Source organism: Syngnathus floridae, chromosome 11 (assembly GCF_059516105.1).
Source record: "Syngnathus floridae isolate MCC-2025c chromosome 11, RoL_Sflo_1.0, whole genome shotgun sequence".
Taxonomy (NCBI): domain Eukaryota; kingdom Metazoa; phylum Chordata; class Actinopteri; order Syngnathiformes; family Syngnathidae; genus Syngnathus; species Syngnathus floridae.
In genome coordinates, this window is record NC_142423.1 from 2,797,378 (window position 1) to 2,810,721 (window position 13,344).

Sequence of the window (13,344 nt, forward strand, 5' to 3'; positions counted from 1 at the left end):
AAATGACAAAACAACCAAATATAAGCCACTCAGGCAGATGTGAACAACTCTAAAAACAAAAATTCTGCCTTTCATTCATACCTGAAGAGTCAGATAACATTGAACAAACTGTATGAAATACCTTAAATTTACATGAGTTTAAAATGATTTTTGCCTCATGATCATTTTAAACAGGAGTTATAAGTAATGGAAAGTTGTCTGTTATCATCAAAACTTATAACAAGTGAGCTTTGCTCTTGTCATTTACAATATCTTTCAGAAAGTAATAGTTTGTTTCACGTCTACAGGTTCATAACATCAACAGTATTAACATGGCCACTTCGTAATATTCAATATGAAGTAATATTTACTTTTGATTTACTTTTGACTCACAGCCCCGTGTGAAGAATCGCTGTTGTGATGCCAGTTCAGCTTGGAGCTGCTTCACTTTATCAGCGCGGTCACTCCCTGTTAGCTTGTCGTATGTGTTAGCATGTTTAGTCTGATTGTATCTGTTTAGGTTGAAATCCTGAAACAAGGCAACTAACTGTCTCTTTAGAAATTAGACAAACACAATTGCCTTGATTTTCAGTGAAGAAGTATTGTAATTCCCATTTCTCTTGAAAGCGAGGGCCCTCAATGTCAACTTTCCTCGTTTTCTTTGCAGTCGCCATGGCAGAAATAAGCGGAGCGGGCGGTGCTACCACCTTTTGGTAAAAGGAGGAATTACAGTTACAAGTTTCATGATTTATTTATTTTTTATTCAGTTTGACAGTGCAGGCAGGCCATAAATAATACATTATAAGACCGAAGCTGTGGGCCGTATGAAATCTGACCGTGGGCCGGATTTGGCCCGCGGGCCGGAGTTTACCCGTAGGGGTACACTTTCTTGTCTTGTGTGCCAACGCCATGAGTTCGATACCCACATATGACGGTGTGAATGTTTGTGTTTGAGTAACGTTGTTGTTTGCCTGCGCCAATAGATTTCATTTAGATATTTAAAAAAAATAGATTTTTATGTTTTGTTGTTACTCAAATTACGGGCAAATTACGGCCCGCGGGCCATATCCGGCCCTTTGTGCGTCCCTGTCCGGCCCGCATGAGGCCAATTGTAAATTATATTTGATTACTACCTAATTTAAAGAGCTAGAGACATCCCTTTTTTTTTTTTTCAATTAGAACGGAATTTGATAGAATGTATAAAGTGAACACATTTGCTGCATTGGAAATTAAAAATGGACACCGATTACTAAGAATAAAGCTGAAATGAAATGCCAGTTTATCGATCGGGTCCCGCACGAAGCCAAACTGGCGGCGCCATTACTGTGACGTCACAAGTTGTACATCTGGATGTCAACAAACCCAAACAACATGGCAGATGATAGCGACAGCTCCGTTTCTAGCGGCAATATTAGCATAATTTTATCCGATTCAGAAACCTCTTTTGACGCAGAATATGATGAATCTAGCAGTTCACTTGGGCTGAGCTGAGCACATTTTCTGAATTGTGCCCCTCCCGTCACTCTGGTTAGGTTGGCATCGTAAAAAGTGCTCTTGGGGGCTTTAGAGTGCCGAGTTGATCTCGGCACATGAAGACATGACCACCTACAACGTTTGGTTTAGGTTTTATAAGCATTTTTAATTTTAATTTTTTAATTTTGCTTAAATTGCATTTTCTCGACGAGCTGAGCACGTTTTCTGAATTGTGCCTCTCCCGTCACTGTGGTTAGGTTGGCATAGTAAAAAGAGTAGAGTGCCGAGTTGACCACTGCACATGGAGAAATGAACATCTGCAGCGTTTGGTTTAGGTTTTAGGCGCATTTTTAATTTTATTTCTTAAATCGCATTTTTTCGACGAGCTGAGCACGTTTTCTGAATTGTGCCCCTCCCGTCACGCTTCGACATACTTTTCAAAGTCAAAGTCTTAAAGTCTCCTTTATTGTCAATTCCTCCGCATGTCAAGACACACAAAGAGATCGAAATTACGTTTCTCACTATCCCAGGGTGACAAGACAGAGTTCACAACGCACATACAAGTAAACAACTGTTAGGTTACGGATTTTAGTTATTGATCTGACTCCAAATTGCGATCAACACTTAACACATAAATTGCTATGTCCTAATCCACACACTGGCGCACCTAACAATTTTGCAAGTTCGTTCTGTCAAAGAGAAGACCAAATTTACCAATTGTTTATTCCTGACAAAGCGCACTAATACAGGCCTGGGTCCCGGGTCCCTCACACTAAAGCTCGTGCGTTTTTGTGACCACCAAAAGACGACACATTCTTCCGGGTTGCCCAGTTTTAAAGAAACACAATATGAATATTAAAGCATGCAAAATATTGTGAGATGATTGGTCGATGGCCATCTCCTCCCCGTCCAGGTGTCGCTGAGGTCAGGCGGTTGGGTTTTCCCCTCGAAGCCCGGCCACATAGACGTGCTGTTGTTCTCGTTCCTCACCGACCTGGAGGTGTTCTCGTCCGGTACTCCCTATCCGGGCCTATTCCACAACACTTCGAAGAAAACAAGTTCATGCAGTTTGCCTGCACATTCTTCGCCACCCACCAATCCATACGAGCACTCAAATACTAGATATTAATATGATTATAAGTTTAACACAACCTTAAAAAATATGTTTGCAAACTCCCGAAAGCACATTTTCCTTTACAACACAGGAAAATTAAAACAAGAAGATGAACAATAAGAGTGATAGCACGCGAGCCGCTCCCGATGCACAGCAGAGTCCGGAAAGATGACAGTCAACCAGGCCACTGTGAACACGAGCACACAGCAGGCACGCACTGTACGGTTCGTGGATCCTATCAGGCGAACTGAACCCATCTTGTCGTCCCGCGAACGAACGTACGCCAGGATAATGGAAGGCACGGCTAGGCGAGCTGGGTTGGCCGCAAACCTGGCCCGGCGTCTCCGCGCTGGCCCCTCTTCTCTTTTTGTTTACCTTCACTGAAGCTAAACGCGTACAACTTGAGACGTCATGAGACGTCACTTCCGGCTGGTGGCTCGGTGCAGTCAAACTCGTCTGTGCGGCAAATTTAAATTATATTTTTCAGAGCAACAGCTTCCTTTTCGTTGTTTCGAGCGTCAATTTATATTTATAAGCCCATAAGCTAACTAAAACCGATTTATACATATACCGGTCTCTCTAGCCCTTTAAAAAAAAAAAAAATTGTGTCGTGCGTACAATACAAGTGTTTCGCTTTTATTTTGAAAGGCGTCACACTTCCGTGTAGCGTACGTGTATGTGAGCTGTGCGTGAAGGTGAACAGTGCGAAGTAATGCTGCCCGAGAAATGTGTGCTGACCCTCAGAAAAGAAAAGTTGACAAGGAGCGCCGTGTTTTCAACTAGACATGGACTGCCAAATATTTCTTTACAGAAATGAAAGGTAAAGCCATGTGCCTGATTTGTGGTACACAGGTCGCTGTGTTTAAAGAATATAATTTAAGTCGCCACAACACGACCAAGCATGAGAAAAAATACATCTGTCTGATAAACAGGGCGCATCAGAGGCTGATGCATTGCTAGCAAAACTGCAAGCCCAACAAGGACGTTTTATTAAACTTCATACCCAGAGATGGAGTGGCTTTGTCATTTGAGGAAAAGTTAAAGAGGTTAAGAATAAATTGTACTGATTAATAATTGTTTTTTTATTTGACCTTTACACCACAATTTCACATAGCTTAATATAAATATAAACAGAATAATTGTATTCTTCTAATTACCAGTACCAACTATTTAAAATAAATAATTTAGTGCATTTTACAATGGAAGAAAATTGAGCAGGTTTAAGTTATCGTAGGTGTGGCCCTCTGACACAACTCAGGTTTTTCATGTGGCCCCTTGTAAAAATTAATTGCCCACCCCTGGCGTAACGGTGTAAATGTTTGTGTGTAAATGACCATAAATGAATAAATAAATAAATAAAATTAAAAAATACAAACTTATTTCAACGCGTGATTTATTGAGAGAGCAAGTGCAATATTCATTCGTGGCTTAATATCAACAATGACATTGCCAAAATGCTATACCTAATTGTCACAAAAAGGGAATTTTGCTTCCAAAAAGGTGTACTCCACTGACGTCACGCTCCAACCGCTCCCAAGCGTCAGCGGGACACGTCGCCCCCTGGCGGCCGCTTCCTGGGCCTGAGCGGCGCGAAGCAGGATCTCTGCATTTCGTTGAGGTACCTACGGAATTTGTCGTCACGGATGCCGTAGATCACGGGGCTGAGGAAGCGGGGCAGTATGTTGACCAGCAGGTAGCCCACGTAGCGGATCTCCCGCATGTGCCCCGGGAAGACCAGCAGCAGCAGCAGCTCTACACCGGGTGACACATAGGCCAGCAGGCACATGGCCAGCTGGACGCCGTGCAGCAGGACCGTGTTGCGGGCCCTCTCGGCCAGACCCTTCTGGGCTGAGGCCGAGCGCGCCGCCCTCAGGATCTTGATGTAGGTGAACACCAGCGTGAGGAAGACGCACAGGAAATAGAAGCAATCGAAGGCGATGCGCTTGTGCATCATGAGGGCGTCCGGGAAGACGTTGGAGCGCACACAGAAGACGTAGCCCAGGAAGAAGCCCGGGGGCTGGCTGGCCACGGTGAGAAAGAGGTCAGTGACCTCAGGGGCCACACTGACCAACCAAATGAGCAGGATTGTCAGGTAGGTCCTCCGGGCCGTGCACAGCTGGTGGTGCCTTAGAGGCCTGCAGATGGCCACGTAGCGCTCGGCCGCCATGGCAGCCAGGTTGAGTGGCGTGTTTCTGGTGCTGAACACGGTCAGCAGGATGAACACGCAGCACAGGGACACACGGATGTGGAACACGATGTAGCTGAGCAGGAAGAGGGTGACGCTGAAGCTCAGCTGGGCGCTGTCGTTGATCACCATGTGAATGAACAGGATGTAGCGGGGCTCCTCATGAAATGTCTGCCCCGCCGCCGTCCGCGCAAAAATCACAGCCACAAACAACATCGATAGCGGCGTCAGCGATATTGTCATGGGACGGCATCCCTACGTGGACCTGTCTCAAGTTTAGTCCCCCCTACGCAAACAGGTTTTCCCACAAGCTTTGCAGAGGATGTCGTCGATGCTTTTTGGGGAAGGCTTGTATGTGTGCGTGTGTGCGTGTGTGCGTGTGTGCGTGTGTGTGTGCGTGTGTGTGCGACAAAAAAAGTGGAGCAACGCCACCGATGTGGTGGAAGATGAATGAAGAGGATGCTGACAAAACAAATAAGACCAAATTGAGGTGACTTCCCACACAGTGCAATGACATCATTGGCGGCTATCAACTGAAAAAATTAGGTAAGACGAAAACCAGACAAATCAGTTGTGTGTGTGTGTGTGTGTGTGTGTGTGTGTGTGTGTGTGTGTGTGTGTGTGTGTGTGTGTGTGTGTGTGTGTGTGTGTGTGTGTGTGTGTGTGTGTGTGTGTGTGTGTGTGTGTGTGTGTGTGTGTGTGTGCGTGTATGTATGTGTGTCTGAGTCTGTGTGGGGGTTTGGTTGCTTGTGCATGTGTACCTGGTGTTTGAAGAAGGTGGCGAGCAAGGTGGCATTGATGTACTGGAGCAAGAACCACAGAAGAACCACCAGGAGGTTTTTAACGACTGCAGACACAAGACTGTCCCTCAGAGCCACCTAACCCACACACACACAAATGCACACACACGGGCACGTTGGATGTAGCGACTGAAGAATGACAAGTCCAATAATTAGTCATGGATTTGATATGTTTATTCTATGTGTTCACCCTCAATGCTTTCCACTGTAAAAAGTGAAGAGGCTGGTTGTTTTTGGAGGATTTACATATGACACAAACAGACCTCAGTGCAAGGAAGGAAGCGGCCCGGTGTATAACGGACTCAAGGAACAACAACAAGTAAAAAAGCAAGCAAGATGCATGCAATCATTCACCAAAGAAGCAAAACAAAGCAGAAATAAACTCAACTCACTCAACAGGGAAGACAGAAACGACAGCGGATGCAAACTGAAAGAAAGCCGCAAACTAAATCTTAGCAAAACCTGGACAACACCTAGACAAGAAGCAAGTGGCTGCAAAATACCGGAAAGCAAAAGGATAAGAACAGCTGCACACACAGACATTAATATGCCCACGTAGTTTTTGAAGCTCTGTTCTCAAAAAGTTTGGAGAGAAGAGTTGAGAAGAGTGCAAGGGTGCATGCAGCTGTACCTGCTGTGGGGAACTTGCGTTGTCTGAAGAGTTCATGGCGCTGGAGGAGACCAAATATGGAATCAAAGATGAAGAGAAAACGCGGTGACAGCCATTATGGCGAGAAAGCGGCAAGAAGATGAGGAGACGTCTCCACTTATAAGCCAAACGCAAACTCCGGCCGCTGTAACGTCATGGGCCACGAGGGCGCGGCCTATTCTCTCATGATACTATTCAACATCTTGTGACTTTTGGATTTGAGGGTGTGGCTTTGACTTTTCGGGCTTTTGTCTTCCACACTTGTCAAGTCATGACCTAACCTCCACTGCCTTCTAAATGACACCTGTCTTTTTTTCCAAAGCATACGGCACCCCTTGAAAGGCCCCCGAGTGCCAGCCCACCGGCAAACCCCCTCTCCCATTTGGCGAGTGTCGTTTTACTCCCACGGGAGGGGGTTGTTTGAGTGCCAAATCAGGTGCAGTGGGCACCGTGGGGCGCAGTCCTGCACACCAGGTAGTGTTTGAGGTACTTCCTGAAGCACTTGTCCCGCACACCGTATATGATGGGGCTGATGGAGCGGGGCAACATCTGAACCACGACGTGGCAAGCGAACAGCGAGTCCGAATAGTTCCTGGGGAAGACGTGCAGGAGCGCGTCCTGGACCAGGGGCACGGCGTAGATGGTCATGCACAGCAGAACCTGAACACCATGCAGAACGATGGTCCGCCGAGCCTTCTTGGCGTCCTTGCTGGCCGTTTGGGCCGTGAAGAGGATCTTGAAGTACGTGAAGAAGATGACTGACCACACCAGGACCAGGTAGACAATGTAGGTTATGTCCCGCTTCTGTGCCAACAACGGATTGGGGAAGGCCGTCTCTCGGAGGCAGAAGATTCTGGAGGAGAAGAAATCCAGAGGCTCAGTGGCCAGCGTGACAAAGAGATCCGGTAAGGCGGAGATGACGCTGATGGTAAAAATCAAGGCGATGAGGAGTAGGGTCCTTCTGAGCGTGCAGATGCGGGCGTGGTGAAGCGGCAGGCACACGGCCACGTAGCACTCGCCCGCCATGCATGCCAGGATGAGGGGCGTGTTCTCAGTGGTGATGATGGCCATCAGAATGAAGGGGGCGCATGATAGGACGCTGATCCTGTACAGGGTGTAGCTGACCACAAAGAGGATGACACCCACACTCATCTGGATCATGTCGTTGACCACCAGGGTGAAGAAGAGGACGTAGCGAGGATTGGAGTAGAAGATCTGGAAGACAGCCAGTTCAAACAACTGATCTCAGTCAAACCAAACCGAGAGGGGTGTTCCTCAAGTTGTCTCCGAGCAACATGGAGCACGCTGCTCACGACCCTTCTCCCGCGTGGTCCAGTCCCAGTTCAGCAGATGCAAGCCAACCCTACAAACGCGTCGTGCCGACTTCCCTCAAGTAACAACTGGGCTGACCTCAAAAGCCATCCCACCTAAAAGTCAAGTCTTCAAAAGGTCCCCAGCCCCAAAAGTCAAAGTCCGCGTCCGAGGAGCCGTCTCCCAAGGCTCTGTTTGTTGTCTGTCTGTCGTCGTCACGTTTGCGTTTGGTTAAGCCCAGCTAGCGCTCAACATGTCCCTTGGCCCGACCACTCGGCCCATCTGCCACAATGTCAAATGTTGCCCGGTCAGGATCTAAAGCTCGTGCTCCTTCTGGACAAATGACTCTGCAATGGCTTCTGCCTTGCGACGGCGGTGCAGCAACGACGGCGCTGCAACGACAGCGCTGTGCTGGCCTACCTGGTGCTTGCAGAAGGTGTACATGAGGCTGGCGTTGATGTAGTTGATGGACAGGCTAATGGCGAGCACCAGCACATTCTTGAGGACCGCTTTGCTGAGCGAGTCTCGGTATTGGATGACCACACTGGCGTTGGCCAAGACAGCGTCGCCCATCTTGACGCCTGTCCGCACTCTGACAATGTCAAAAAACAATATTTGAAGAAGCCTTCGAACCCTCTTGACATGTGCAGGCTGCCAAAATCTTGCAAATCAAGTCGCAAATTGACGGTGTCACACAATGGTGAGCAAAATCTGGGACACATAATCGAGGCATGGAACACCTCCACACATTGAACGTGTTCCCTGCTTCAAGAGGAGCAAAGCCTGGATCAAGCCTTGCAAAATCTGAGGAGGGAGGGGGCAAATCATCCAAAGCTGTTCATCACCCAAAAGAAGCATCATATTGGGAGTACAACCTGACAAAATCAACAAATCAAATCAAGCGTACAACGTTATGGATTGAAAGAGTAAAATCAAATACGAAATGAAATCTGGTGTAAAGGAGATAAGCTTTGAAAAAATATGAGCAAAATAATCATGAAATAAGTCAACAGAGCAAGAATACGTCAGGAAAAATGAAAAGTTGGCAGGCATCCTTCAGTCACTACGTTTGAAACATCAGAACATGGCATGACAATCACATCGCAGCATATTTGGAGCTCAAAACTAGATCATCATCATCATAACGAGACGTGTATGTGGCTGGGGAGAAAAGGAAGACACCACTCCAAAACTCCAAAATGCACACAATGTGCAACTTTCAATAAATCCCCAAGCGTAATCAACGGTTGCAACCCAAACTCCGAATGTTTATTAACAGAAAACCAGAGCTGCAAAATACTCCAAAAGCTGCAGCCAGCCATTTTCTTTTTTTCTGCGAGTGTACATGACTAGAAGATGAAGCGGATACTCACCCTTGTCACTTGGATGCACTTCTGACCCCACGTCCGCCTGACAGCAATCTTTTATAGCCTAAGAACACACGCACGCACACTCACACGCGCACACGCACATTCACGCGCGCACGCACACACACGCACACAAGTATGATGCGTTCCCCCTTGATATTGGTCACGTGTTTTACAATATTGGTTGGGCTCGGCGGCATCTTGTGAGCGTGGTCGCCGTGTGCTTATCCGTCATGTCGGAGCATGATTGTTTTTATTGTTGGAGTGATATGATGGGCCCACGGCGGCGGTGGGGACGGTGGGGACGGTGGCAGGCCTCTGATGGCAAATCGCTTCAGACGCAGCAAACGATATTGCAATAACTCTCACACGTGCAAGCCATCCCCCCTCCTTTAAAAAAAAAAAGAAAGAACTTTGTCATGGTGACAGATGGGCTTTTGCTGAACCCACGGCGTCTTGGCCCAGTCAAAGTAAATCTTTGACGTCTGCGACGGCAGCCAACAAGTTGTTGGTGGCAATGTCTTTTAGTATTTTTGCAGAACACAACTTTTGTGCGTTCTATATCCGTGCACAAATCTTTTGCGGTCGAAAGGATCCTCGCTGTCCATGGACCCTTGGGGTTTTTGTGGCCAATTTTCTGTGAGCAAATGGCAAAATGTAAGCGTTATTGCCAAACGTGCAGTGTTGGGGAGGCACTGTTTGTTTTCAAGTCTTGTTTTTGTTTCCTTTCTTTGGTTGTATTTGTTGAGAGTACATGCAATTTGTTTCATTCAGTTAATTTGACTTTTGGTTCTTGTTGAAAAGATGAACATTTGTCAATTGCAAGCTTAAAAATATCACGGAACGGATGGAGCAGGGCGACCAAGTACAGCTTGGACCAGGCTTTATTGAAGAAAACAAGCTGACAGACCCGGCAAACTGACATAACGTAACAAAACAACAAAGGACTAACCGACAGGGACGTGAAACAAAGGACGTGAAGACATTACGACAACAGGAACCAAAAAAAACATCAAGACAACAATGATCCGACCACTTCAGTGACCAGCGCCAGGACCAACCTCCTCCATCAGCTCCCACTGCGACGCCCGATCCACGTCTGGCGTCCGAGCATGTTCCAGCGCCATGGGCTCCGCGGCCACCATCGGACTTCGCTCCCGCGGCGCCGGACCCTCGGCCGCCATCGGAGTACTTCTGGCGCCAGCGGCTCCGCGGCCACCGTCGGACTTCGCTCCAGCGACGCCGGACCCGCGGCGCCATTAGACTCGCGGTCGCCATCGGGCTCCACCCCAGCGTCGCAGGACCCGCGGGCGTCGCCAGACTTCAAGCCAGCTGCACCGGACCCGCGATCGTCCCTGGCCCCGCTCCCACTGCTGCGGCGCGCGGTGGCTCTTGCCGCTGCGCACTGCTCACCTTCCGAATGCCACTGATTGCGATCCCGACTTCCAAGCGCCGCCGATTGCGGCTCTAACTTTTTCTATGCCGCCAATTGCGGTTCGTGTTCCAGAGTTGCCGCCGATTCCGGTTCGTGTTCCAGAGTTGCCGCCGATTGCGTTTCGTGTTCCAGAGTTGCCGCCGATTGCAGTTCGTGTTCCAGAGTTGCCGCCGATTGCGGTTCGTGTTCCAGAGTTGCCGCCTATTGTGGTTCGTGTTCCAAAGTTGCCGCCGATTGCGGTTCGTGTCCCTAGAGTTGCCGCCGATTGCGGTTCATGTCCCTAGAGTTGCCGACGATTGCGGTTCATGTCCCCAGAGTTGCCGCCGATTGCAGATCATGTCCCCAGAATTTCTGCTGATTGCATTTCATGTCCCCAAAGTTGCCGCCGATTGCGGTTCATGTCCCCAGAGTTGCCGCCAGCCGCGGTTAGGACTTTGCCATGGCCGGTGAGGGCATTTGGACTGGTACGCTTATCCCCCGGCCGTTCCACTGTGTGTCTGTTGTCATGGTTTTTGTCTGTGTGCTTGCCCCTCCCCTCCTGTGTGCCCATGATTAGTTTGATTATTCTCAACTGCCTCTTGTTACCTGTCGTGTATTTAAGTCCTGTCTGCCCCTCACACCCAGTCGGATCATTGTTAGCTTGCTGTCTTTTTGGTTCCTGTTGTCGTACGGTCTTGCTGTTGTCATGTCCTGCTGTCTTCTTGTTTCACGTCCCGGTCAGTCAGTCAAGTTATTGTTTTGTTAAGTCATGTCAGTTTACCTTTTGAGTTCCCTTCAATAAACCCTGGTCCAAGCCGCATTTGGTCGCCCTGCTCCATCTGATCCCTGACAAAACAGGTTTCAAATCAACCCCAAAAGATGAAAACCAAAGACATTTTTGCTATACTGTTTTTTATTTTTTGCAGCAGCCCACGAGTAACGCTGCAAATGATTTGGCCCAGCCTGGAATTGGCAATCTTGTAATTGCCGAGGGACTGATCCTTTATTTATTTATTTATTTATTTTAAATCATTGTCATGTATTAAAATGCATTGTTTTGTAAGCGTACCACGCAAAATGCACACTCCGTGGTTTTCAAATATAAAAGTAGGCTGATAAATATGTATATACGGATTTAGTAAAAGTTCAGAGTACTGGGGGGAAAGTGTTCAAGTACAGTAGGCAAGTATTTGCCCTTTTGACTTCTTCCCATTTCTGCTAACGAGCTGCTTGAACTTTAGTTCCTCCCCCGCGGATTCATCAAGTCACCCAGTGGACCACTGAGAATTGCCTCACGCACTTCAAAATCTTCAGAGGAAAAACAACTCGAAAGGTTGCGTGGCCTCCGAGGATTTAAATCACAAAGGGATGATGATGAACACGGCCAGCATTTCGCTCTCCTCTGAGGCTTAAAGGCCCAGAGCCACCGGTATATGTATAAATCGGTTTTAGTTAGCTTATGGGCTTATAAATATAAATTGACGATCGAAAGAACGAAAAGGAAGCTGTTGCTCTGAAAAATATAATTTAAATTTGCCGCGTAGACGAGTTTGACTGCACAGAGCCGCCAGCTAGAAGTGACGTCTCATGACGTCTCAAGTTGTACACGTTTAGCTTCAGTGAATGTAAACAAAAAGAGAAGAGAGGCCAGCGCTGAGACGTTGGGCCAAGCTTGCGGCCAACCCAGCTCGCCCAGCCGTGCCTTCCATTCTCCTGGCGTACGTTCGTTCGCGGGACGACAAGATGGGTTGCGTTCGCCTGATAGGATCCACGAACTGGACAGTGCCTGCCTGCTGTGTGCTCGTGTTCACAGTGGCCTGGTTGACCGTCATCTTTCCAGACTCTGCTGTGCATCGGGAGCGGCTAGCGTGCTATCACTCTTATTGTTCATTGATGTTGACTTCTTGTTTTATTTTTCCTGTGTTGTTTACTTGTATGTGCGTTGTGAACTCTGTCTTGTCACCCTGGGATAGTGAGAAACGTAATTTCGATCTCTTTGTGTGTCTTGACATGCGGAGGAATTGACAATAAAGGAGACTTTGACCTTGAGACTTTGACTTTGAAAAGTATGTCGAAGTGTGACGGGAGGGGCACAATTCAGAAAACGTGCTCAGCTCGTCGAAAAAATGCGATTTAAGCAATAAAATTAAAAATTCGGCTAAAACCTAAACCAAACGCTGCAGATGTTCATTTCTTCATGCGCAGTGGTCAACTCGGCACTCTAAAGCCCCCTGAGAACTTTTTACTATGCCAACCTAATCACAGTGACGGGAGAGGCACAATTCAGAAAACGTGCTCAGCTCGTCGAGAAAATGCAATTTAAGCAATAAAATTAAAAAAGCGCAAAAAACCTAAACCAAACGTTGCGGGTGGTCATTTCTTCATGTGTCGTGGTCAACTCGGCACTCTAAAGCCCCCAAGAGCACTTTTTACTATGCCAACCTAACCAGAGTGACGGGAGGGGCACAATTCAGAAAACGTGCTCAGCTCAGCCCAAGTGAACTGCTAGATTCATCATATTCTGCGTCAAAAGAGGTTTCTGAATCGGATAAAATGATGCTAATATTGCCGCTAGAAACGGAGCTGTCGCTACCATCTGCCATGTTCTTTGGGTTTGTTGAGATCCGGATGTACAACTTGTGATGTCACATGCGTGATGGCTGCGTGCGAAACCCGATCGATAAACTGGCATTTAATTTTAGCTTTTTTCTTAGTAATCGGTGTCCATTTTTTATTTCCAATGCGGCAAATGTGTTCTCTTTATACATTCTATCAAATTCCGTTCTAATTGAAAAAAAATAAGGGATGTCTCTAGGCCTTTAATTGCCATTGCCACAACGCATCTTTTTTTTTTCTCCATCTGTCCTGTCAAACAGACAGTTTATTTTTCAAGTCACACACTCATAATAAGGCGAGCCATTTGAGCATTTATTCCATATCCTTGATATTTGACATTAGTGTTCTTCCCTCGTTCAGTCTTTGTCAGTACGAGTTGGACATTGAGCCACACTAGTTATACATATTGTCATACAAGTTGCACAGAAACTTAAAC

General features: G+C 47.3%; 2 protein-coding genes and 1 long non-coding RNA gene across 3 annotated transcripts; all 3 read right to left on the reverse strand.

Annotated features, from left to right (window-relative positions):
- Nucleotides 1-1,895: 1,895 nt before the first annotated feature.
- On the reverse strand, nucleotides 1,896-3,592 carry LOC148390306 (uncharacterized). The gene is made up of 2 exons (XR_015861344.1): nucleotides 2,785-3,592; nucleotides 1,896-2,495 (listed from the first exon to the last, which is right to left on the reverse strand). It is a non-coding gene; the product is annotated as an uncharacterized LOC148390306 (long non-coding RNA).
- Nucleotides 3,593-3,594: 2 nt separating this feature from the next.
- On the reverse strand, nucleotides 3,595-6,305 carry LOC148390307 (odorant receptor 131-2-like). The gene is made up of 3 exons (XM_088389978.1): nucleotides 6,183-6,305; nucleotides 5,513-5,629; nucleotides 3,595-4,922 (listed from the first exon to the last, which is right to left on the reverse strand). Exons 1-3 carry the CDS (start codon nucleotides 6,216-6,218, stop codon nucleotides 4,107-4,109), a joined length of 969 nt encoding a protein of 322 aa, XP_088246104.1. The 5' UTR covers nucleotides 6,219-6,305; the 3' UTR covers nucleotides 3,595-4,106.
- Nucleotides 5,555-10,329, reverse strand: LOC148390308 (odorant receptor 131-2-like). The gene is made up of 3 exons (XM_088389979.1): nucleotides 8,885-10,329; nucleotides 7,932-8,103; nucleotides 5,555-7,415 (listed from the first exon to the last, which is right to left on the reverse strand). Exons 2-3 carry the CDS (start codon nucleotides 8,082-8,084, stop codon nucleotides 6,633-6,635), a joined length of 936 nt encoding a protein of 311 aa, XP_088246105.1. The 5' UTR covers nucleotides 8,085-8,103; nucleotides 8,885-10,329; the 3' UTR covers nucleotides 5,555-6,632.
- Nucleotides 10,330-13,344: the final 3,015 nt, after the last annotated feature.